Raw genomic sequence first — 25,700 nt, forward strand, 5'->3', positions numbered from 1 at the left:
ATTTTTGCCTGTGTTAGTCCATCACCTGATCTTGTTCATGTGAGGCTGCCCTTTTACTGGATCATTCATACAATTTGCCAGGGATCTGCTTCTAGTTATATAACGTGCTTAATGGGCCAGATTGCTACTCTGTGTTCTTTCTGGTGGGCTGAATCCCCTCTCCCCTACATCTTACTTTTATAACCCAGGAGTCTGGTGTTCACCTTTAACATGTCCAGCAACTAGTGAACACACCCCAGGAGAAGCTGGGTTTTTCTGATTCTGGTCCCTGACTTTTGGACACCTACAGCAATCTTTGGTAACTCTGTTCTCTCTCTCTCTCTCAACACACACACACACACACACACACACGAGATTATAACTATCTATTCTACTCAGATTGAATTAAATCCACATTTTACAAGTGTTTTAAATCAGGGGCCTCTGTATCTGTGTATACAACTGGAGCAGGATATGGTGGTTTCATTAATTTTAATTAATGAATTAATTTAAATTTATTTTAATGCTATTCAGATGACTAGGTCATAAAAACTTGTTCAAACAACTTATTGAGTAGTTTTAGGCAAAGAAACGATTTTTTCGAATCAAAGGGTTTGGATGGGCACCCAGTGACCTAAAACATACTTTCTGCAGAGGAGGTAAAACGACGACACGAAGGTAAAACTGAGGCGGGGAGGGGAAATGGGAGGCTGCTGCGCACAAGCAACGGCAGGTGTTTGCACGGCAACTGCAGAACCCAGCAGGTGACACCTGAACACTGCTCCTTCCCCACGGCTGGACTGACTGCGCCCAGTGGCACCAAGACTGTGAGGAATCCAGACGTATTTGGTGGAAACGAAGCCACAATTTCAGAAGAATCACAAATTTAGAGTAGAAATACGTTCTTTTTATTTAACTTCCTTTAATCCCTGCAGAGCCCATCTGGTCCCCACAGTCCCTGGCTTATTTTGTCCAGCCTGGCTTATTTTCTCACCCCCTGGTTTTAGCAACTCCAGAACGCACTTGGTTTTAGAAACTTCATCTTGGCAGTAGAATAGGGGCGTGGAGGGGGTCAGGCTGGCACGGGCGGAGACCTTTTGCGGCTCCCCATGCCTTTCCGGATAGCGTTCCAACTCCTTAGCGGGGAAGAGAAACCACAGCGCCTGCCACTGCCCACTCGCCCTTCTTCCAGCCATGGAATCATCCGCTCTTCGCGCAGCGCCCCACGCCGTTAGCCTCAAAACCCAGGGCGCGGAGGAGCGACGCGACAGGCGGTGCGCCGAGGCCCCGCCCACGAAAGGGCACGCTTGCGTGTGCGCCACGGCGGCGGCCATCTTGGACTCGGGCAGCCCGCCCACCTCCGGCTGTCGCTGTGGGGGCGGAGAGGCAACCCTGCACCCTCTGTCCCTAGTCAAGCCTATGTCTGGCCTGTGCTCGCGAGACCAACAGCCCCACACTCCCCTCCGGCCTCCACGTAAAACCCCGAGCCAGTATCCTGGTGGCAAATTATAGCTTCCTCGGCGACTCTGGGAAGGCACCTGTTTCTTTACCTGTAAAGTGGGAGTTTGAGCACCATCCCCGCATCACAGTCACCGTCCAATTGTTTGGGCCTTGATGATAAACGCAGCATAAAGCCTGGTACATAATATGTGTTCTATAAATGTTGTCTGAGTTTTTCCTGCACGTTGCGTGGTGCACTGTAGCAGCCACCTTCCAGCCACCACAGCCTGCAGCGCCGCCTTCTCCCTTTTCCATGATTGCTTCTGTGCGGGACTCCGAAGACCACGTGGAGGGGTGAGGGGCTTGGCAAGCCCACCCCAGCGGAGTGAAAGTGAAGCTGGAGTCCTCTTGGAGTTGAATGTGACCATTTTGGAAGAGTGTCAGAAACACAGACCGGGGTGCCCGGGATTGGAAAGACTTTGTGGATTTTGGAACATTGCAACGCCCCCATGCTTGTTATTTTTATCACCCCTGACTGCATCCCGGTAGGGACTCCCATGCAGCATAAAACTCCTAGAATGAAAGCCCTGTGTGTGTGTGCTGGCTGTGGGGACATCGTGTCCCAGGCAGAGCTAAGTGTGGGGGAGAAGGGCCTTTTGGCTCAGCGTGGGTGCTGGCTCCAAGGAGGAAGAGGAATTCAGGCCAGGCCTGAGGTGGCCTGTGCAGGTCCTCTGACATGTGCAGCTGCTCCACCAGCCCTGTAGCCGAGGCCCAGCAGTTCAGGGGCCCCAATTTCCTTCTGTCCTCTGTCCTCTAGAGGAGTCTGGAGGCCCCGTGTGAGATCTTATTCAGCACTAAGCCGCACTTCCCCCCGCCCGCCCCGCCCAGCCAGGTTCCCGCAGTCCAGCCTGAGGGAAAGAGAGGTAGCAGAGGACACGGAAATTACTAAGTGGGGGTGAGGGGATTACACAGTTTATTTCCAAACACACTCAGAGGATGGGGGGTGGCCAGGAGGCTCCATCTGCATCCCCTCCCTGCATTTGGCTTAATCAGGAATTCTCTCCCCTTACCCCCAACCGCCTAGGGCTGTGCAAGATAGAGAAGGCACTCTCACCCCCACCCTGAGGGAGGATCTAGGCAGGTGAGGAGCATGGGATAGAGTTCAAGTATTCACAGTTCCCCCATCCGCAGCCCTGGATTACACTGTGCCCGGGGCATGGGGGAGGAGTGGTGGTGAAAGCCCTTCTCCCACTCAGAACCCCCCAGGTGAACTCCCTGATAACCAAGTCCTAAACCCTGTAGTCTGGATAAGGAGGGGCCTAAACATGCCCTCACCCAAGGCCTCTGGGGATGGGGACGAGGGTCTTCACCTACAGTGAAGTGGTTATAAGGGAGAGGAAGGGAGAGAAATGAGAGGACCCGGGGAGACAGGCTGTTGACCTGACTGATAAGTTCAGAGGGCACCGGCCTGCATCCCCACTCCCCACATGCCGGGCCCAGAATCCCTGAGAGTCCAACTGCAAAGGCAATATGGGGTGGGGGGAGTGGGAACAGGGAGAACTAAGCAGGACCTTGCCCCCCTACTCCCAGCCAGTCCTGCTCCTGGGAGACATGATGCTTAGGGAGGGCCAGGACCATGCTAGAGTCCCAGCTTTCAGGCTCTGAACTTCTGAAAGAAATGCTGAATCCTGGGGAACATAGGGTAGACCCACTCGTCCCCATATCCCAGATGTCCTGACCTTGGGCAGAGTGGTGGGCTTGGAGAGGAGGGGCTCTCCCAAGGGTATTATAAAAAGCTAAAACCATTAAAAACTTCCTGGGAGGCAGTAGCTCCCAGTCTCGTCCCACCCCCCCCAAGTTATCAATCTCCCCAGTGCCCAGCACACAGGGCTAAGGGGGGGGGGGAGTTCCAGAGAGCTGAGGGAGGCTATGGGCCCCCTCTGACAGGATAGGTCCCAGGGGCCCATTAGCACCATGCAATGTTGGGGCACCCCATGACTGACCCATGGGCAGGGGCTCTCCAAAGCTGGAGTGTCCCCTTGCTAAAGCTTCTGTACTCTTGAGGGGGGACCCCTGCAGGGGATGGGGAAGGGAGAAAGCTTGGCTTATGTCCAGGCAGGGTCTCAGCTGGGACCCCAAAGGGCCCCCTCAGGAGTCATGAGTTGAAGAATCTTCGTACCACAAACTGGCCCAACAGAACCACGGCCAGAACCAGCAGCACGTTCCGGATGGGGCCATTGCCCAAGTCCAGGGCTGCCACCTGCCGGGAGAAACAGGGCGGTCATAAAGAGGCAGGATATACAGGCACCCCAGGGACGGGGTAGGGCTGGAAGAGGGGCAGGCAGCCCAGCAGCAGGAAGGCTGTTGCTACCCTTGGGCACTCACCCAGCCGCCCCTCTGCGCGATCCACCGGGCGATGTAGTGATGCAGCATGAAGTCAGCCACGAAGCGGGTCACCTGGCCCAGGAAGCCAGTCAGGCCGCGCTGGTAGACGTGCAGAGCCAGGCGGTAGCCAAAGCCCAGGAGAGCCACCACACGACCCCAGTTTATGCCACTCTCAAACAGGCTGCGGGCAGAGTGTCCATACTGTCAGTGGAGAGCCCCCAGGAGGCCCTTCGGCCTGCCCCCTCGCCCTCTCCGAGCTGGAATGCTAGGTGGCTGAGCTGTGCATCAGGGCTGCGGAGGCTGCCCCAGCCTGGCCTCGATTTGGGAAGAACCTGGGTCTCTGTGAAAGGAGAAAGCTCAGGGCGTATGAGCCGCTGAGCAGGGGTGTGGCCCCGAGGCTGCAGGCGCAAAGGGGCACAGACGGGGCAGAAGGCAGAACGAGTGGATGGAGGCAGCAGGGAGATTACCTGTGGGCGTTGCTGCTGGCCTGGCAGCCCGAGGGACAGCAGAGAGAAAAGGACAGAAGAGGAGATTAGGGCAGGTCCTGGAATCACAGTGGTGTGGGGGCTGGCCTCTAAGGATGGAGACTGGACATTTCAGTTCTGGGCACTAATCTATCACCTATTCCTACCTTTACCTCCGGCTTCACATCTACCCCAGCACTGACCTCTCTAACTTTGGCGGTGACAACACTAACATTTTGTAAGTGTGGACACTGTTCTAAGCATATTTTCCCTATTTTACAAGCAAGGAGACAGAAGGCTAAGAAGTTTTACAAAGGCAGTAAGTGGCAAAGCTGGGATCTGAACCCAGGTATTTGGCATCTTTAACCACTACACCAGATTGCCTCTTGGATGCCAGATTATAGCGACTGGAAGCCACTTCCAGGAGCTGGCAGAGGTTTGCAACCTTGCTATCTCTGGCGTGATATGTGGTTCCAAGTTGGATCTACAAAGGACAGCTGTGCTCCGTCTGGGCTAGGGAGCTCTGGGGGACATCCCCACCGAGGGGCCCCTCTCGAGTCCTGACCTAACACGTCCAGTCCTCGGTATCAGAGGTCAAAAGAGCTGCGAGCTTACGCGCAAGATGAGGAATCTGGGACCCTGGGAGAGAAAGATAGGGGCCCGAGACCACATGTGAGTTAACAGCAGATGTCTCTGACGCTGACAGAGAAACGTGTCTCCCCACACTGGGCAGCTCCCTGTCCCAGCAGGGCATGGCATGGTGGTGACAGGACATCAGAGTGATCAGAGCCCACTGGGGAGATGGCCGAGGTACCTCGTGGCGATCTTGGTGAAATACTGGTAGGCGTTCTCTGCTGTGGGCTGCAGGTGCTGCAGCATGGCCTGGAACTCCGAGTCATAGCGCCGGTTGATGTCGTCCCCGATGATGGCGAGCTGTCGACCCACCTGCCCCGTGGTGCTGTAGGAGCAGGAGGGAGATGGGTGAGCAGACAGCTGGGCAGCCGGGGCTGGGGCCGGGCTCAGAGCAGAGGGGTTCTACCGAGCTGCCCCCGGCCTTGTGCACCCCTCCTTGGAGGTCCCCGACAGTGTGCTCAGACATGAGGGTTGGGCTCAGGAACACGGAGCAGGCGTGTGTTAAAAAGGGTACAGGGTCCTGGACAGGTGTGGCGGCCCAAGATGACAAAGGAGCAACAGTGAGAGAAGCACAAGACCCCCCAGGCCGCCCCAGCTCCCAGGACCTGCAGAGACCCCATGTGAGCCTCTACCTCCCTGAAGATGTCCCTGGGGGCCCAGGGGCTGTAGCTCACCTGCTAGGTTCTAGAGGCAAGGTGTCCATCTCTGGGTCAGCGGGGGCAGCTGCCCCCTCGGCCTCCTGCTCCTGCTGATGGCGGTAAAAAACGTAGCTGCGGAAAACCTCCTCTGTGTCCCGGGCCACCTGCTCCTCTGAGGATCAAAGCTGGGAGTCAGGGAGGGAGGCTGGACCCCGGCAGTCCCATCCTTTTAAGTGGTTTGTTCTGCCTCAAGGGCCACATCAGTCCTTGTTAATGGACAGAAAGGTTCCTACTCCAGCTCCTCAGTTGACACCTAGTGCTTACTCTGTGCAGCGTGACTCCTGGCACTTTGCACTTGGCACTCACAATGGGCCTGTGAAGTGGGTGGTCCCCAGCAGAAGAAACTTCGGCACAGGGTGTCTAAGTGACGTGCACAAGCCAGGAGGTAGTCCCAGGGACTTGGGCTCCGGAGTCTATTTTAGTGTGTCCAAGGTACCCAGCCCTTAGGGTTTAGGGAATGTGGGAACAAAATTCGAAATTGTAGCCTCAGGCCCAGAAGAGTCACGCGGGGAGATAGGGACAGACCTGGGACCTGAACCCCACGTCTAGGGAACAGCCTGTAGCAGGCTGTGCGCTCCAGCTTCCCTGGCGGTCCCCCTGGAGAAGGGGAGGAGGGCAGCCATCTTACTTCCTCCCTGTTCGGCAGACCTGACTGGGTGACAAGCCAGTTTGCTTCCTTATTTCTCCTGCCGCAGGGATACAACAGCCACGCCCACTCTCCTCCCCTCCTCCCTCACCTCTGACCCCGCCCCCCCCGGGGTGGCACGGTGCCACCTCCCGCCCCAGGCCCCTCCCAACCTCCAAGGACCCTCCCCAGCTCAGACTCTGCCCCGTCCCCCTTAACCTTGACCAGAAAGATACTTTTCTCCTTTATCCCAAGGGGCGAACGGAGGCAGGAGAGCCTGCCCCTAGGTCCTGCTTGGCCCTGTGCACTTCTGCTCTCTCCACAGACAGCCCTCCAGGGTAGGGAATGGTGAGGGGCGGGAAGACCCTTACCAGAAGTGGGAGGCGGGGCAGGCTCCCCGCACCCCTGCCCCTGCCCGGGAGGACCTGGGCCTTGCCCGGATGCCATTTTTCAGATCTCAGTGGTGGGCAGCGTCAGCCTGTGGGGATGGGTGGGAAAAAGCAGAGATGGGGACGAGCAGGGGCCCCCGAGAGGTTGCCATGGCCACATAGGACGGGTCCCCCACTCCCAGAAAGACCCGACAGTCCTCTGGGACTTTTTTTCTTACTCTGCCACCTTGGGTCCCTGTGGAGTCTGCTGGGAGGAAGCAGACCTTGAGCATTGCATTGGCAATCCTTCAAGGGAGACGCGTAAGAAAGGCGAGGCCGCCGACAGACTGAGGCATCTGTACCCGTGTCCTCAACAGCAGCCAGGGCCTCCAGCAGGGTGTGGCTGCAGCAGTGCCCTGGTGGCTCTCAAGTGCCGTTTCATGTCACTCCTGGGCAAGTGAGGCTAGTTTCAGAGGCTGGGGGTTCTTTCAGCTGCTCTGGGGGCCTCCTGCACCGCACCCAGCACACGCTTACCGAAAGCTTGTCACCTCCAATGACCCACGAAGGCCCCACTTCCCCTTGGCCGGCCAGAACACACCTGTTTTCCAACTCAGGCCTGTCAGCCACAAACACTTCCTGAGAGCCGGTGGTATATACTATACTCCTACCACTTTTGAGTACTCTCCAGGTGATGAGCACCAAAAACTCAAATTTACTCATACCCATTTCACAGGTGGGAAAAGTGAGGCACAAAGAGGCCAGTGCCTGAGGCCACATAGCTAGTCAGGGAAAGTTAAGTTGTTTGTTTGAATCTTCATGAGTCCACATAGTCAACACTCATTTAAGATTTGTTTTCCAGTGTGTGGACCTCAGAGAGTGTAGTTTTCCAAAGCAACTTTCCCCATTTCCCTCCTGCCTGTGCCCTCCCGACTCCTGCCTTGCAGTGAGCTGAGGGAGCCCTCAGGAGTCAGGGCCTTCTTCCCAGCCCCCCAGCCTGCCTCAGGCCTCAGCCCCTCACCACACATCTGCTCTCCTGTCCTAGCCCCCGCTTTCCTCTGCCCCCTCCTGGCCGCAGCCCCGATCTGCTGTGAATCCTTGACAGAGGGACGGTTTCTTTCCTGGATGTAAGCTGTTTCACTTTCAGTTTGCACGCCTTCCAGAGCCCCATTTCCCCCAAAGCTGCCTCCATCACCCTGGGGGGAAGCGTGCCTGCTCCTATCCCTGGGAAGGGTACAGCCCCCCCCCAGGCCCCCTCCCCCCCCTCCGGGCCCGGGTACCCTCGCCTATGCTCCTCCCACTTAGGCTTGGGGCTACTTTTGAAAGTGCCCCAAGAGCTCTCTAAGAATGGGTGGGGAAGGGGTGGACCACCTGTGTAGTCAGCTCTCCACCCTTCCACCCTCTTAGGGACAGGGACAGAGTGAAGGCAGATCTTCCTCTCCACCTCTGGGAGCCAGGCCTTGTTCAAAGGCAGACCTTGCCCAGCACCCCGGCAGCTCCTTCCTAAATAAGATGCCCTTCCTTCTCCTCCAGTCTGCAAAACCCAGCACTCCTAGAGAGCAGGGCCAGGGGATGCTGACTGCATCCCCAACTCCCTCTACCACCACCCAAGGCTCCCCAGGGGAGCAGGTAGGGACTCAGAACAGCCCCCAACACCAGCGGCCTATGCCGACCTGGGCCTACCCCCTCCCACCCCCACCCCCCCATTCAAGTGGCCTAACTTCCAGTAAGGGGAATCCACTCCATCCCTACCTCCTGGGCCCGTTCCCGAGAGAAACTTGCCTGGCTGGGCTTTAGACCCAGTCTAGGGATCCTGGGGCAGCAGGAAGAGGTGTAAAAGTTCTGTCCCTGCCCTTGACCTTGGCTCTGACCTCCACTCCCATCCCACAGACTGCTAAAGAACCCAGTTATGGTTCTCTGGCATCCAAGGCCAGAGCGAGAGGGGAAGCTGTCCGGGGAACAGCCAGAGAGAGATCAAGCCCCCAGCAGGGGATGGCGGACCTGCCCGGACAAGCCTTGAGGCTGCCCCCTCCCCCCAGCTGCCGGCGGGCTCCCTGGCGCACCTGGGGCTGGGGCTGCTCTGCGAGGATGGGCAGGACGCTCCCAGCTTACCTGCCGGGATCCTGGCGCAACCTGGGATGGCTCAGCAGGGCCGAGGCCGGAGATCCCGAGGGGCTGGGTCTGCTCCCAGGGCCAGGGTACGAGCCCAGCTTCTGGAAATGGGCGTCAGTGCATTCCTGGTGTCTGGATACAGCCTCTGCTGGTCCCAGCTCGGCCTGGGGGACCCGCGAGGCTCCAGCGATCATAGAGGTGCCGGCGGCACCCAGCTCCAATCAGCTCCCTCTAGAGGAAGTCGCGCTGCGGCGGCCGGATGCGGATGCACAGGCCCGCAGCCTGGAGGGGCGGTCTGGGCAGGGCAGGCCCAGGGAGCAGCTCCCGCCCCTTCCCCCGCCCCACTCCCAGCCAGGCGGAGGGCTCTCCGCCGCCCACCGCTTTTCCCATCCCTGATTCCCAGTCCTCATCTTTGTTCTTTCTTCCCTTCCATCAATCAATGCCAGTACAACCTTAGGGTAAGGAAGTTTCTCGCAGGATGCCATGCCCTTTAGCAGTCTCACCAGATCTTCTCAACAACCCCTGGAAGGAGGGGCTGTTAAACTATCCCTATTTTACAGATGAGCAAACTGAAGCTCCAGTGGTTTAAAATACTGTCCTGTGGTCACTGACCTGGGTTCATAATCAGTTCTGTAGGCGCCTTGGGGAATAATACTAATAAACTGAGATTCAACCTGCATCCCAGACCTGTGTGATTCAAAATCCTGAAGGTGATTGGCCCGTAAACATTATATAAGCCGGGCGGTGGCTCACGCCTGTAATCCCAGCACTCTGGGAGGCCGAGGCGGGAGGATACCTTGAGCTCAGTAGTCCAAGGCCCCTTTTGTTACGAAGGGGTCTGTTCGTCATTCTGTGGTGAACATATCGTGCTCTTGCTCTGTAAACCTATCTTGTCCTTCCTCAATAAACTTCCCTTACGCTTGCCTTGCTTTTCGTGTGTCTGGTCACTCTTCCGCCAAGAGCACACCAAGAACCAAGAACAGACAAGATTACCAGCGCCAGGCCAGGCGCGGTGGCTCACACCTGTAATCCTAGCACTCTGGGAACCCTAGGTGGGTGGATCGTTTGAGCTCAGGAGTTGGAGACCAGCCTGAGGAAGATCGAGACCCCCATCTCTACTAAAAAAATAGAAAGAAATTAGCTGGACAACTACAAATATACATATATAAAAAAAAAATTAGCCGGGCATGGTGGCACATGCCTGTAGTCCCAGCTACTCGGGAGGTTGAGGCAGGAGGATTGCTTGAGTCCAGGAGTTTGAGGTTTTTGTGAGCTAGGCTGACGCCACGGCACTCTAGCCCGGGCAACAGAGTGAGACTCTGACTCAAAAAAAAAAAAAAAAAAAAGACTACTGGCCCCAAACCTGACAAGGGAGCTAAGGAACAGGAAGACAAGATAGACTTTTTTTTTTTGAGACAAAGTCTCACTCTGTTGCCTGGGCTAGAATGCTGTGGCATCAGCCTAGCTCACTGCAACTTCAGACTCCTGGGCTCAAGCGATCCTCCTGCCTCAGCCTCCCGAGTAGCTGGGACTACAGGCGTGCACCACTACACCCAGCTAATTTTTTCTATTTTTTGTAGAGACAGGTCTTGCTCTTGCTCAGGCTGGTCTCAAACTCCTGAGCTCAAGGGATCCTTCCGCCTCAGCCTCCCAGAGTGCTAGGATTACAGGTGTGAGCCACTGCGCCCAGCGACTTTTTTGAATATAATCTGGAACACTGTACATATATTACATAATTTGAAACGAAATTAATAAATGAATTAATAAAACAATTCCTAATATCCAAAAGTCAAATTAAACTTCTGGGCTGGGTGCCGTGGCGCACACCAGTAATCCTAGCACCCTGGGAGGCCGAGGTGGAAGGATCGCTTGAGGCCAGGAATTCAAGACTAGCCTGAGCAAGAGCGAGACCTGTCTCTACAAAAAATAGAAAAAATTAGCCGGGCGTAGTGGTGCACACCTGTAGTCCCAGCTACTTGGGAGACTGAGGCAGAAGGATTGCTTGAGCCCAGAAGTTTGAGGTTGCAGTGAGCTAGGCTGACATCACAGCACTCCAGGCCAGGTAACAGAGTGAGATGCATTCTCAAAACAAAAACAAAATCAGTGGGTGCTGTTTTACTTCATGAGTTTTAAAAAAAGGACAAAAAAAAAACCAGAAAAAAAAAATAACTCAGTGGGGTCTGGCTACCCCCTAGACTCGTGCACGCCCTGCAAGCCGGAGGCTAACAGGGGGGACGAGGGGGGACAGAGACTTGTGTCAGGCTGGGAATGTGCTAGAGGACAGAACAGCGCCCTCAACAGCCCCGGCCATTCTCAGGGTCCAGTTCCCTCCCAGCCTCCCCTTGCCCATCCCTGTCAGGCCTCTTGGGGCTCTCACAACCTCTCCTCCTCCTAGGCGCCCCCTGCCCCCAGCTGCCCCCAGGACCCTCCCTCCCCTGCTTCACCACCTCTGGCCTCTCTGCCTCCAACCAACTCCCCTCCCACCCCCATCTTTGCTTTCTAGAACTCCTGGAAGTTTCCAACTGCAGGTTTCAATTTGAAAACTCTTCCTGTTCTTAAGCAGTTGGTCCTGAGGTAGCTGCTATGGGATCCGAGTCAGGTCCCTCTCAGGATGGAGGCCCCAGCTCCAACCCCTCAGTCACGAATTTGGGGCCGCTCCTCCATGTTCCGCGTTTTGCGTTTTCTGTGGCCTGGTGGGGAGCAAGGGCAGCCGGAAGAGCTCTGACAAGCCCCTGGCGGGGGGTTTTGCACGGCCCTGGCAAGACCAGGATGCCCTCTCCCTGGTGAGGAGCCACCAGGCAGGCGTGGGGAGTGGGGAGCTGGGGCCATCTGCCAAGCTGCCCTGTGCCACCTCCGTGGCCATGCCCAGAGCTCCTTCCCCCGGCCATGGCACCATCCCTTGGGGCTGGGCGTGGGAGACATGGGGGCCTCTACCCCCAGCCCCGAGGTCTTGAGCATCCTGGTCCAGCGTGTACAGGTGAAGCCGGTCCTGCCCATAGGAAGCCAGGAGGTGCTGGGCACCCTGTCTGAGAAAGAAGAGGAGGAGACAGTAGGGGAGGTTACATGGGTTACAGGTGCCCCAGACAGGTGAGGGGCTGGGCTGTGGATGGGGGCCTGGGTGGGGCAGAGGCCTGGGAAAAGGTCTGGACCTAAGATGGGGGGATGCAAGTTGAAGGGCCTGGGAAAGGGAGAGCTTGGATTGGTGAAGGGCTGGAACAGGGCCTGGGTGGGGAGGGGCAGGGATGCAGGTGGGGAGGAGTCTGGAGATGGGGTGGGGGTGGGGAAGTTGAGGGGTGGGGGAGTTGAGGGGTGGGGCAGCGGACACAGGGGAGTCCTCCCACATGTCAGGGGCTGTAGATGGAGGCAGGAAAGCTGAGAAGGGGTGGGGCTGGGGGTGGAGAGGGAATGTGCGGGCGTGGGCGGGGCTCCTACTGCTCCCAGCTCCTTCTGCAGGCCCACAGCCCTGCCTTCCCCGCCTCTCCCTCCTCGGTCCCCTCCCATTTGGGCCTGGCGGCCACCCCCTGTGAGAAAGGCAGACACAGCCCTCTATCTGCTCCCCAGCCCTCTCATCACCCTATTTGAGGGGAGGGCTAGCCCCCCTCTTTGATGAAGACCCCAGGGGGCATCTTTGATGTTGGGAGAGGAAGGCTGGAGGGGACCCAGCAGGCCCGTGGGAAAGCCTTGGGGAGGTTTTGGGGGTCTCTGGCACATCTCTGGGCCCCACCTGCCTGTCCCACCTGACCGTGCTTCGGGATTAGGGGCCAGTTTACCCAGGCCCTGGAGGTGGAGCAAGAATACCAGCAGAGGGCCCGAGGCCAGAGGTCTGCCCGAGGCCTGCCACGGGGAGGAGGAGGAGTGTCTGCTGGATGGTGAGTGGTGGCCACAGGCATAGGGGAGGCATCAGAAATGGACCCTCTTCTTCTAGGACTTCTCAGGGGTGGAGGGCCTGGCAGGACACAGGACACAGTCAGAGGGACTGCTAGAGTCAGACTGCCTGGGTTCAAATCCCGACTCCACCATGCCAAGCTGTGCGCCTGTGGTAAGTAGCTCAACCTCCCTGAGTCTCAGTTTGCTCATCTATAAAATCGGAATATAATAGTACCTATCTTTGGGTAGTTGCATAGATTAGCCGAGATGCTCTTTGTAAGAGCCTAGAACTGTGCCTGGCACACAGTAGGCGTTTGCTGAAGAAAACAAGGCAACCCCACCCTCAGCTCAGCACCCGTGTCCCTGCCCTCCGAGGCCTGGCCCGTCCCCTTTGCCGCCAGTCTGTCCGTGACCACCACCCCTCCCCAGGAGACCTCTGGTCGGCCTCTTCCAAGGTGGGGGCAACTCCCTGGAACCGCCCCCTCAATCTGCACAAGCAGCTTCAGGAGTCGGCCATGGCCAAGGTCTGTGGGTGTGGGAGGGTGAGGCCTGGGGGGCCCTTCCCACATCTGGCTGTGCCCCAGGCTACCTGGTCTGGGCCCAGGGACAGCAGTCCCCTTTCTTAACCTTTCAGCAGCTGTTGTCCTCTTCCTGTCTTATCTGGGGTGGCAGTGGGCTGCAGGCTGGTGTCCGGCCCTCCTCACCTGCTCAGCGGCCGTGCGCCCTCAGCTTCCTCTCAGGGAGGGCTTGCCCACGAGGAGGAGAAAGGGAGGGATGAGGAAATGGAGGAAGCTCTGTGTCCCAGGCATTGTCACCCTCCAGTCACCGCTGCATAAGACTTTTGGGTCCACAGATGCAGTGGGTAAGTGCTGCCACCTCCCCTCCCCTCCCAAGCGGCCCCCAGGGCCAGGAAGCCCCCCAAATAACTTGTCTAAGGTCGCGCAGGTAGTAATGGCAAGTGGCCGAGGGTGCAATACCAGCACTCACCACCAGGTGGTACCAGAGGACCTAAGATGACCACCCGAGCTGGGGGACCAGCGTGTGGCTGAGCTGGAGGCCATGCTAGGTCTAGGTAGGGCCTTCCTCCCTCAGGGTTTGGGAAGCAGCAGGGTGCGGGTTGTGCTACTCAAGCACCACCCTTTTCCCAGACCTGAAGCTTCTAACTCCTTGGGTGGCCACCTCCATCCCTGCTTTTCCCATCATGCACTGCTTTGGCAGTGCCCCTGAGGGTCCCCTCTCTAAGAGGAGCCTTCGTGCAGCCCCAGATGTGGACACCAGTTGGTGCAGTGATAGTAACATAATGCGATAAAAATCACTGCCGATATTTACATAGCCATTACTGTGGGCCAGACCCTCTTCTATGGACCTTTTATAAGATAGCTCATTGTGACACTGAGGTAGGTCCTATTATTATCCCCACTTCACAGTGAGAAAACTGAGGCACAGAGAGGTTAAATAACTTGTCTAAGGTCACACAGCTAGTAATGATCAGAGGTGGGACTTGAATGGAGGCAGTTTGGGTTCCAGATCCAGGCTCTAGGCTCTTGGGTTGATGGCTGGAGGCAGGGCATCTGCTTGCCCCTTGCATGCTCTCCCCTGAAGGTGAAGACGCGCTTTGCAGGAGAGAGCCTGTGGAAAGTGAGTTTCCTCGGAAAGGCAGGGCGATGGAGAGACGGTGCCTGGCTGGCTCCAGGTAATCAAACAAGAAAGGGCGATGGCTGGGGGTGACCTGGGTCACAAGTTGCACAGAGCTCGGATGAGGTTTGCAGAGGTGGCCGCCCCCTCTTCCTTGGGTCCGCAGCAGTTTGCTCCACCCTACTCCCGCCTGGCCCCTTCTCATCCCTCTGGCTCTCAGGTTTCATGGAGTCAGAATTGAAGAAGCTTCTGGCAGTACAAGGAGAGTCGTGCTTCTGGAGGACGGGCAGCCGAGAGGGCCGAGAGCTGCTGACCCAGCCAGAGATCACCCTGGAGGGGGCGAGCCTTGCGGACGGCCAGGTGCACCTGCCCCAGGGCCTGCAGGAAGTGGGGCCCTGGCCCCTGGCTCCAGCCCCACTGCCTGGGTAGGGAAGGCACAGTCCCCTCCTGGTCGTCACATTTGTGAGTTCAGGCCCCTGGCCACCTGTGTGTGCGCACACGCACTCACACACGCACTCTTCACCCTTCACCATCAGTTTCTGTTTCTCACTTGACTCAGAGTCACAACGTCCATTTTTAAGTCTTAACTCTGCCATTCACTTGCTGTGTGGCTTTGGGCGAGTCCCTCTCCTTCTCTGGGCCTCAGTTTCCTCATCTAGAAAATGAGGGGCTTTGTCTAGACGGGCTGTAAGGCTTTCTTGTGCATCTGCAATTCACACCATGTTGCCGTTTTCTACCCTCTCACCCACCACCCACCACCACGAACACACAGGTTCAGGGCAGTGACCCTGCTTGGTGGGACTAGGGACCACCGCCCTGCTCCTCCTCCTTGACATCAGCCTTTAAAGGCTAGGCCTGTATCAGCTTCTGGTGCATTGTGATGGATCTGTTGTTGAAAAATGTGTCAATGCCGTTTTTGCGTTAATTTCCATTCATTCATCCCATTCTCGTATTCAGTGGCCGTCTGCCCTGACAGTCTAGTTTACAGAAGGGAAAAGCGTAGGGTTCGGAGGCCAGGGGCTTTAGTCAAAGTCCCTATTCCAGCATGAACTTGCTCAGTGACTGGACTAGAAGCCTCAGTTTACCCACACAAGGGGACTGTGGTAGGATCTAGTGCCGTGAAGCAGGTGTCGCCGGGAACGGTGAAGCGCTGCAGTGTCGGGGAGTGTGGCACTATGACTCAGCTTTGGCGTAGTGACGACCAGAGAGATGTGCCTGCTGGCGCTGAGGGGCTTCTTCCTCGTTGCCCCGGGCTGCCTGCACACCCGTGTCACAGGGAGCCGCTCTGTGTCACTCAGCCACATCCACGCAGGTTGTCAGCACCTGGCAGAGCCCCTCGCTTTGCTTTTTCACGCTGAAGGGTTCTAATCTTCGGATCTGCCCTAATCTGTCCCTCCCTCTTCAACCCTTCTGGTCCCCTCCCCACCAAGCCACCCACCGAGCCAGGCTGCCCCATCCCAGGGCTCACGGTCCTGGGGCAGCCCGAGCAGCACTGTGGGCCCTAGGGACTTTCTGGGTGGTGGCAGGTGGGGGCTCAGCCCAGTCCTCACTTTGAGGACAGAGCTGCCCTCAGGAATCTTTCGCCTGTGGGTGCTCCAAAGGCCCTGTCCTCATCACTCCCCCATTTCTCCTTATCTGCCCTCAGGGACACCAAGCCGAGGGGGAAGGAAGCTGCCCCCCAGCATGTGGGGAATGCTGGAGACCTGGGGGGGGGTGCAGAGGCCCTTCAGTGTGGTGTCCAGGACGGAGGTGAGGGAGGGGAGGCGTTGGCTGGGGTGCCCGACTCCTCGGGCTTCCAAAGAACCCCGAGTTGGAGGGAGAAGGGAGCTTCCAGAGTGTGGGAGGGAGGAGGCCCAGGGTTGGTGGGGCCATGCCAGCTGTAGGGGGGAGCTCATCTTGTGGGGGTAGGTGGAAGGTTCTGGGGTGCAGAGCAGGGGGCCTGAAGATGCCTAGGCTCCACCCGATAGCTGCCTGCCGGCACCTGCTTCTTGAGCAGATGGACGAGATGGGAAAATGGCTGCCAGAGTGAAGTTGGTGCTGGCCCGAGCTGCCCTGGAGCCCATAGACAGGGACCTATCTCTGTCTTCTTAGGGCACATCCAAGGAGCCCCTAGGGCCGGGGGTCTTGAGACGACCCGTGCCCACGTGTCAGTAGGGTTGGCCTGCCCAGCATACTGTTCCCACCCATCAGACTCAGGCCTGTGATGTCATCAGTAAAAACCTGCTTTGACTTTGACCTCCATTCTGGCTGTCTTGGACCCGGCCCCTCATTCTCAACCCCAGGGCAAGCCCAGTTTATCAGAGTGGGGGGTGTTTTCAATCTAGTCCCCAGTCTGTGCCGATGGGGCCACTGGGGCTGCCCCGGCTGCAGAGTGGAGGGGCCGCAGCGGGGCACCTGGGCAGGAGGACAGGCAGTTTGGTGAGCTTGACCTGGGGGTGCAGAAGGACCCACGGGCCAGAGTGCCAGGGGAGCCCCTGCGGCCCACAAGCCCTGCCCCTATTAGGAGGAGCGTCCCTGACTTCCCTCCCTCCCCACGTTCCCAGGCCATGCTGCAGCCTCCCGAGGAGGATCCGGGAATTCTCCAGCAGGAAGTTCCTGCCCAGCCAGCCCAGGGATAAAGCCAGGAAAGAGGCCCTGGGACTGGGGACCTGCCTCAGGAAGGCTGGGCTGGGGGCGGGGGAAAGTGAGGGGTCCCTGGGGTTGATGCAGGAGTGGGGGCTCCCCAGGCTGGGACACCATCTTCTGTGGGCCTGTGCTACAGAGGTGGGGGGCAAGGCCCCTCACATGCTTAGGGCTGGGCACTTTTGGGATCCTGGGCAGGGGACGTTAAAGGGCTGCTATGTGGCCTCAGGAGGCATCCAGACATCTGGAGGGCCCAGTGCTGCCTAATCTCAGAAGTAGGGCGGGCTTGGGATGGGGACACGCAATGAGGTGCCCTCACGGGCCATGGGAGGTACCCACACGCCTGGCTCCCAGGGATCAGATGGGCAGAAGGGCCAGGCTTATGTGGACACCAGAGGTGCTGTTTGCCGGGAGGTCCTGTTGGCTTCCCTGTGGGGTCCCCCATTCTTTCCAGGCTCTGAGCCCCCCAGCAGCACATGGATGAGAAAAAGAGCTCACACTGTCCTCAGCTTTTCTCCATATGACTGCTATCTATGGACACTCGTCTGATGTTCCCCATGGGGTCCCCACTGTGTCCAGCCTGAGGCCTGTTGCAGGCCGGGCGCAGTGGCTCACGCTTGTAATCCTAGCACTCTGGGAGGCCGAGGCGGGAGGATCACTTGAGCTCAGGAGTTTGAGACCAGCCTGAGCAAGAGTGAGCCCGCATCTCTACTAAAAATAGAAAGAAATCAGCTGGACAACTAAAATAGAAAAATTAGCCGGGCATGGTGGCGCATGCCTGTAGTCCTAGCTACTTGGGAGGCTGAGGCAGTAGGATTGCTTGAGCCCAGGAGTTTGAGGTTGCTGTGAGCTAGGCTGACGCCACAGCACTCCCCCGGGTGACAGAGCAAGATTCTGTCTCAATAAAAAAGAAAAAAAAAAGGCCTGTTGCAGAGTTGAAGTTCAATATCAGAACATGGTGGCTGTTAATAATCACTGTCTTTTTTTTTTTTTTTTTTTTGAGACAGAGTCTCACTCTGTTGCCCGGGCTAGAGTGAGTGCCGTGGCGTCAGCCTAGCTCACAGCAACCTCAGACTCCTGGGCTCAAGGGATCCTACTGCCTCAGCCTCCCGAGTAGCTGGGACTACAGGCATGCGCCACCATGCCCGGCTAATTTTTTGTATATATATATATTTTAGTTGTCCATATAATTTCTTTCTATTTTTAGTAGAGACGGGGTCTCACTCTTGCTCAGGCTGGTCTCGAACTCCTGACCTCGAGCGATCCACCCGCCTCAGCCTCCCAGAGTGCTAGGATTACAGGCGTGAGCCACCGCGCCCGGCCTTTTTTTTTTTTTTTTTTTTTTTGAGACAGAGTCTCACTCTGTTACCCTGAGTGCCATAGCATCTGTCTAGCTCACAGCAACCTCTGATTCCTGGGTTCAAGCGATCCTCCTGCCTCAGCCTCCCGAGTACCTGGGACTACAGGCATGCGCCACCATGCCCAGCTAATTTTTTTCTATTTTTAGTAGAGACGTGTTCTCGCTCTTGCTCAGGCTGGTCTCAGACTCCTGACCTCAAGTGATCCTCCCGCCTCTGCACTCCTAGGGTGCTAGGATTACAGGCGTGAGCCACCGTGACCAGCCTAATCACTGTGATTGGCAACAACTATTTGCTGGATGGCTGGCCCTGCGACCACATGCCAGGAATGGAGAAGGGAAATGGCAGCAGCCTGCTACCTGCCCCAGCCCAGCCCAGCTCAGTGAAGGTGGACGTCCCCACCTCCCATCGCCCAGCCCGCAGGGTGCAGGAAGCTTGGAGAGGGTTGGTGGTTCTGGGCTGGGCTACAGGCTTTCTGCTGGGCTTCCCGGCCAGGGCCCGTGCCGTCTTTGACTCAGACCCCAAGCTGGGGCTGGTGGAAGGGCCCATCTGGACTGTCTCCCTGAGTCAGCCAGGAGGCTGCCTTGTGACCATATGACTCACCTGTGCCCTAATTGCCCTGTTAATCATTTCCTCCCAGAGTGCTGGCTGTTGGGAAGGGTGTGGGCATTGGAGGGCAGCCCGTGGGCTCCCTGGGAGCACCTGGGCCCGGGGGCAGAAACCTTGGTTCAGCGTGTGGGACCCTAGGTTGGTGACTTTCTCCCTCTGCTTATTTTCCCTGTCTGTGCAGTGAGGCTCGTGGCATCTCCTCGGGCACTCCCGGGATTGCTATGAACTGCTGAAGTCTGTGAGGCTGGGAAGGGTGGTGTGCTGGTGCTGTCCCTGCAGCAGGAAGAGATCTGTCTGCTGGCACAGGCCTGGGGTCCTCTTCCCGGCCTGGCAGGGTCCTGGGCTGGTTTCTGTCTATGTGCCTGGCTTGACGCTCATGGCCAAGGACCCGCTGTGGGGGGAGGCCTGTGGGTGTGTGCAGAGGGCCGGGCTCTGGTTAAGGCCAACATGGAAAGGGCCTGGGCATTTCTGAAAGGCCTCGAAGGGATGCTGCAGGCATGCCTACGGGTCAGACCTGAGCATGGGGCGGCATTTCAAAGTTGCCTTTTCTTCCTGAGCGTGAGACCTCTGGGGGATGCAGGCCAGAGGGTCTGAAACCCAGTGCACGAGCTCAGCTCGCCAAGCTGTGCTCCTTGCCACAGGGTAGTGTCCACCCCACCCCACCCGCCCAAGGGGTGCCTGTTCTAATTTGCTCAAAACAGCCAATTGGGCTGGCAGGGGCCCTGGTCATGCCCACGGGGGTTGGGCCATTATGACAGGGATTGCCAAGTCTCTGTCACTCTCCTGGTTTCTCTCTTCTCCCCCATCTTCCTCTGTCTCTCTCTGTTGGTATCTACATGTGTCTCTGTGTGTGTCTCTGTCTCTTCCTTGCTGTTTCTCAGGTGGGATGAAGGCAAAAAAGCAGCCCCCAGGTCCATTCTGAGGGTATTTTAGGGACTCATTGGTGGCTGAAAGGAAGATAATAGATTAGGTCATTTGGGATTTGAGGGACAGGGTGGGTGGTCCTAGGAAAATAGGACCACCTGGGAGGCTGTATGTTCCTCTTCCTGAGGAACAGAAAGGCAGGGAGGGGAGTTAGCAGGGTTGGAACTCGGCTCTGATTGCGACAACCTCATGTGATCGCAGACAAGTCTCATACTTCTCTGACTCTGTTTTCACATCTGTGAAATGGGTGAATTACAGGTGTCTCACATGGGCTGAATGAAGAACTGCTTGGCTCATAGACAGTTCTCAAAGAATCCATGGAACGAATATTTATTAAGCATCTACAACATCCCAGTCCTGTTCTAGGCCCTGGGGAATGAGCAGTGAACAAGACACAAAACCTCCACGTTTGGGGGCTTGCATTATCGCTAGGGAGACACAGGGGTGACAAGTGCTATGAAGAAAGATGAGGCTAGGTAATGGGATAGGGACCTCGGAGATGCTGTTTCAGACAGAGTGCTGGGACAGGAAGGCTCTGAGGAGGTGTGTAGGCAGGGCCTGCAGGAAGTGAGGGAGGGAGCCGGGGGAGCATCTGGGGGAAGGGCAGCACAGGCCCGGGCCAGGGAACAGCCAGTGCAGATGCCCAGAGGCGCAGCAGCCAGGTGTGCTGGGGAACCTGAAGGCGACCTGTGTGGCGGTGGCTGGAAGGGAGTGAGTGGAGGGAATCGGGGTGAGGTCAGAAAGGAAGTGTGGAGATGACCTCCATCAAGGGTTTTGGAGTTTCTTTTATCACAGTGCGGAGTGATGTGGTTTACATTTTTTAAGGCTGCTTTGGGTATCTTTGGGACTCAGTGGTGGCATTCAGCGGGGACGACGGTAGGGGGCGGGGCCTGGAGCGCGGGGGGCGGGGCCTGGAGCGCGGAGGCCGGTGAGGAGGTCGCCTCACCGTGGCCGCTATTGCTGCGAAGAGGCATGGGGCGTCATTACCACTGGGGTGCCCCCCTTGGCCTGCGCCTCGGAGCAGCGGTGCCCGGTGCCCCAGTGGGACCTCCCACCCCCGCTCCAGAGGGCGGAGTCCCGGCAGTGGCGAAGGCCTGGGTCACGCGTGGGCGCCCGCGGCGGGAGGGTGGGACCAGCCAGTGGCACTGGCCGGGCGTGTGCGCACCCAGGCGCAGCCGGTGAGTCCTGGCCGCGCCAGCCGCGCCATCCGACGCTTCCGCGGGGCGCGCCAGAGCGAGAGCGCGCGGCTGGGGACCCAACCCGGCGATGTTTCCGCTCCCGGCTTCACCTGGCGGCTCGGGGCCTCCTCTGCTGAAGGCAGTTTAAGTTAATCTGTCAGTAGACCGAGGATAAAAGGCACCTCTCTGTCCTCCTGAAACTCAGTGGTGGGAGGGCCCGGACAGACCCCTGCGATAAGAACCAGACGGTGCTGTTGCCATGGCGTGGGTTTGGAGAGCCAGAGGAGGGAGCAAGTCCAGCAGGGGAATCCAGGAGGCTTCCAGGAGGAGGCGCCATTTGTGATTTGGCCTTGCAGGAGGAGGAGGAGGAAGTTGACAGGTGAAGGAAGGGGAGGGAGGGATGTGCCTGCCAGGGAACAGTATGTGATGGTGAAGTGTCCAGTCTGCATCGTGACCTGACTTCCACCTTCCTGACCCAGGCAGAACCATCCTGGACTCCTCTCTTGTCCTGGCCTCCTTGTTTAGCCCACCTGTTAATGTTTAGCCCCTGGCTCCCACCATCCATCCCCCTCCGCACTCCCATGCTCAAAGCCTTTGCTGGGACCCTAAATCACCTCACAGACCCCCCCATCCTCTCAAAGTATCTGTCCCGTGAGCGCCTGGATGCTGCTTGCCCCTCTGTAACCCCTACCCATCCTGTGCCGCTCGGCTCCGGTGCCCACTGCACCCCTGGTGTCCTCACAGCTCCCTGGGTATGGGGCTGATGGCGCGTGTTCACTCCCTCTGCCAGCGTGGGCACACAGCATGAAGGCAGGCCCCAGGGGTGGGCGCAGAGGGGAGCTCAAGGATAGGGTCGGGTGGGAGCCGAAAGGTAGTCAGGCCTGGCGTGGTGGCTCAGGCCTGTAATCCTAGCACTCTGGGGGGCCGAGGCGGGAGGATTGTTTGAGCTCAGGAGGTCGAGACCAGCCTGAGCAAGAGCGAGACCCCCGTCTCTACTAAAAATAGAAAAATTAGCCGGGCATGGTGGCGCATGCCTGTAGTCCCAGCTACTTGGGAGGCTGAGGCAGGAGGATCGCTTGAGCCCAGGAGTTTGAGGTTGCTGTGAGCTGAGCTGATGCCACAGCACTCTAGCCTGGGAAACAGAATGAGACTCTGTCAAGAAAGAAAGAAGAAAGGAAAGGAAGAGGAAGGGAAAGGGAAAGGGAAAGGAAAGGAAAAAGGGAGGAAGGAAGGAAAGGAAAGAAAAGAAGACAGGTAGGCCAGGCGCGGTGGCTCACGCCTGTAATCCTAGCACTCTGGGAGGCCGAGGTGGGCGGATCGTTTGAGCTCAGGAGTTCGAGACCAGCCTGAGCAAGAGCGAGACCCCATCTCTACTAAAAATAGAAAGAAATTATATGGACAGCTAAAAATATATATAGAAAAAATTAGCCGGGCATGGTGGTGCATGCCTGTAGTCCCAGCTACTCGGGAGGCTGAGACTGGAGGATCGCTTGAGCCCAGGAGTTTGAGGTTGCTGTGAGCTAGGCTGACGCCACGGCACTCACTCTAGCCTGGGCAACAGAGTGAGACTCTGTCTCAAAAAAAAAAAAAAAAAAAAACATAAATCCTCTGTTCAAAGCCCTGCACTGACTCCCCATCACCAACGTCCTTCAAGGGCCAACAAGGCCCCAGGATGTCTGGCTCTTCCCGTGTCTTTGGCCCCATCTCCTGTTGCTCTCCTTGCCCTGCGTGTTCTGACCACGCTGGGTCCGCTGCTGTTGTGCAGGCACTTGGCCGCCTGCCACAGGGCCTTTGCCCTTGCTGTTCCCTCTGCCGGGAGGCTCTGCCTCTAGGAATCTATGGGACTCACTACCTCACCTCCTGAGGTTTCTGCTCAGCTGCCACCTTCTCGGGGAGTATTTTTTAACCACCCTATATTAAAAAAAAAAAAAAGCATCTGTTACCCCTGTTTCATTTTTATTTTTATATCTTTTTCCCTTTTTTTTTTTATATTTTTTTGAGACAGAGTCTCCCTTTGTTGCCCAGGCTAGAGTGAGTGCTGTGGTGTCAGCCTAGCTCACAGCAACCTCAAACTCCTGGGCTCCAACGAGCCTTCTGCCTCAGCCTCCCAAGTAGCTGGGACTACAGGCACGAGCCACCATGCCTGGCTAATTTTTCTATTTTTTGTAGAGATGGGGTCTCGCTCTTGCTCAGGCTGGTCTCGAACTCCTGACTTCAAGCGATCCTCCTGCCTCGGCCTCCCAGAGTGCTAGGATTACAGGCGTGAGCCACCGTGCCCGGCCTATATATTTTTCATTCTTAAAAAATTTCATTAAATTTTTTACTTCATTCTTGTTATTTATTTATTTTTGAGACAAGAGTCTCACTCTCTTGCCTGGGCTAGAGTGCCGTGACATCAGCTTAGCTTACAGCAACCTCAAACTCCTGGGCTCAAGTGATCCTCCTGCCTCAGCCTCCCGGGTAGCTGGGACTACAGGCACTCGCCACCATGCCCAGCTAATTTTTTCTATTTTTAGTTGTTTGGCTAATTTCTTTCCATTTTTAGTAGAGCCGGGATCTTGCTCTTGCTCAGGCTGGTCTCAAACTCCTGACCTTGAGCAATCCTCCTGCCTTGGCCTCCCAGAGTGCTAGGATGACAGGCGTGAGCCACGGCACCCGGCCTTGTTTGTTATTTTTTTATTGTATTTTTTACATAGGCAATGTTCAATGACCTATTTTTATATTTTGTTTTGCCCTGATTTACTTTGTCTCAGATCCCTTTCATCATCTAACATATCGTATATTTCATTCATTATGTGCTCATTGTCCGTCTTTCTCAACCAGAACATAAGTTCCATGAGGGCAGGCATTGTGGCCTGTTTTGTTTGCTGTGGGGAGCCCAGAGCCGAGAACCTTGCCTGGCACACACAAAGTATTCCTTAAATATTGCTTGAATGAATGAATGGAGTCAGTGAAAAACTCCACCAGGAGTTAGAGCGGTAGGAAGGGAATGGAGAGAAGGTGGAATTGTGGAAAGGAGAGGAGGGCGTGAGTTGAGCCCTGGGAGAGGCCTGGGTCCGGACATGGCCTGGGGCACAGAGCCTGGCTCATCTGCCCTCCCCAGACCCTTCCCCTCCATCTGCTCCCTGGAACCTCCTGCAGGCGGGGCTCTGCTCTGCTCACGAGAGCCTGGACATGGTGCCTCCAGCCCAGGTGGAAGGCCAGGCCTGTACAAAGTGTCCCTTCCCTTCTGATAAGCTGCTCCTTTCGGGGGCATCAAGGGCAGGATGTGTTCTGCTGCTCCGGAAGTGCCCAAGGGCCTGGGCGGGCCCCCCGAGTAGGCAGGGGGCTGGCATCTGCCAACCCTGCCTGGAGGCCAAGCAGAGAGGGGTGAGGGGCAGGAGCCGGGGCTGATCCCCACCGACCCCCTCCCCAACACGCCCCATGCCTCATTCAGTCAGCCAGTCTGTTGAGAGCCTGCTGGGAGCACACCTGTGGACAAGTCCCTGCCCTTGTTCCCATTCCAGCAGGCACTGATGCTTGAGGAAGGGATGAGGGAGACTGGCTGCCACACCCTGGGACACCGGCCTGCCTTGGGTTACATTGCCCTGGGCTACTGTAGTATGAGGCTGGGCTGGAGGGCTAGGGCAGCTTCAGAGGTGCTGTGAAGGGGCACGTCAGATGCCGTGGAGCCTTGAGGAGGGGACTGAGGACCATGGGCTTACCAGGCTTTCCTTATCCCCCAGGTCCCCACCTTCCTCTCTCTGAAGGTGTTTCCGTGGTTGACCACTGCTGGGAAGCTGTCAATGGTTTCTCATGATCGGCTGCAGCTCAGCCTCTCTTGGACCTGAGACCCCAGGAGCAGAGTTAGCCTCTCCCACCCTGACAGGCCCCCCACTTGTTCAGCACACACTCTTATCTCGGCCCCTCCCTCCGGAAGCTCTTTCCTCTTTGCGGCCTTCACTGTCACTGACAGGCTGAGTGGGCCTGGCTGTGTGCTCTCTGGTCCCATCTTTGAATCTGCACCAGGGGTGCTGGCCCAGGGTATCTTGGTGCCCTCCAGGGCCTGTAACCTGTGACCTCCCAGTTAGCACAAAAAGAGAGACCTGTTCTGAGATGTCACCTGAGATGGTTTTAAAGCATGGCCCCAACATTCTTTGGTATTCTTTCCATTAGGAAATGAGATCTATGTCCCTCTCCCTATGAATCTGGGAGAGTCATGACTGCTTCCGTCAATAAAGTTTGGTGGAAGTGATGCTATGTGAGGCTAAGTCATGAAAGTCCATGCAGTTTCCACCTGCTTCTCTTAGGACACCTGCCAGCCCCCACGACTGCAAGCTGGAGAGGCCAGGTGGAGTTGCTGGGGTCCACAGGCCCCGCCGAGCTCCCAGGTGACAGCCAGCACCACCTGGCAACCGTGGGAGGGAGCCGCCTTGCATGTCCTGCCCCTGAGCCTTTCGGATGAGCCCAGGCCCAGTGGACATCTGACTACAACCACATGGGAGACCCCAAGTGAGAACTGCCTAGCCAGCCCCCCCAAACTCCTGACCCACAAAACTTTGAGCAAAATAAAATGGTTGTCATGTCACATCACTAACTTTGTATAATTTCTTATGTACCAGTACAGTCACTCGTGGGGACCTGGGGGAATTGGTTCCAGGAACCCCCTCAGATCCTTGGAGGATCCCCTCCGAGGATACCCAAGTTCCTTATATAAAATGCTGTAGTATTAGTGTATTACCTACACACATCCTCTCATGTACTTTTTTTTTTAATTTTTAGAGACAGGGTCTTGCTGTGTCATCCAGGCTGGAGTGCAGTGGCGTC

At 57.0% G+C, this 25,700-nt stretch overlaps 1 protein-coding gene across 1 annotated transcript; it reads right to left on the reverse strand.

Moving 5' to 3' along the window:
* Positions 1-2,392: 2,392 nt before the first annotated feature.
* Positions 2,393-8,931, reverse strand: BAK1 (BCL2 antagonist/killer 1). Its single transcript, XM_069488073.1, has 6 exons — positions 8,702-8,931; positions 6,596-6,702; positions 5,576-5,711; positions 5,083-5,226; positions 3,805-3,985; positions 2,393-3,679 (listed from the first exon to the last, which is right to left on the reverse strand). Exons 2-6 carry the CDS (start codon positions 6,669-6,671, stop codon positions 3,575-3,577), a joined length of 642 nt encoding a protein of 213 aa, XP_069344174.1. The 5' UTR covers positions 6,672-6,702; positions 8,702-8,931; the 3' UTR covers positions 2,393-3,574.
* Positions 8,932-25,700: the final 16,769 nt, after the last annotated feature.

Source organism: Eulemur rufifrons, chromosome 15 (assembly GCF_041146395.1).
Source record: "Eulemur rufifrons isolate Redbay chromosome 15, OSU_ERuf_1, whole genome shotgun sequence".
NCBI lineage: Eukaryota > Metazoa > Chordata > Mammalia > Primates > Lemuridae > Eulemur > Eulemur rufifrons.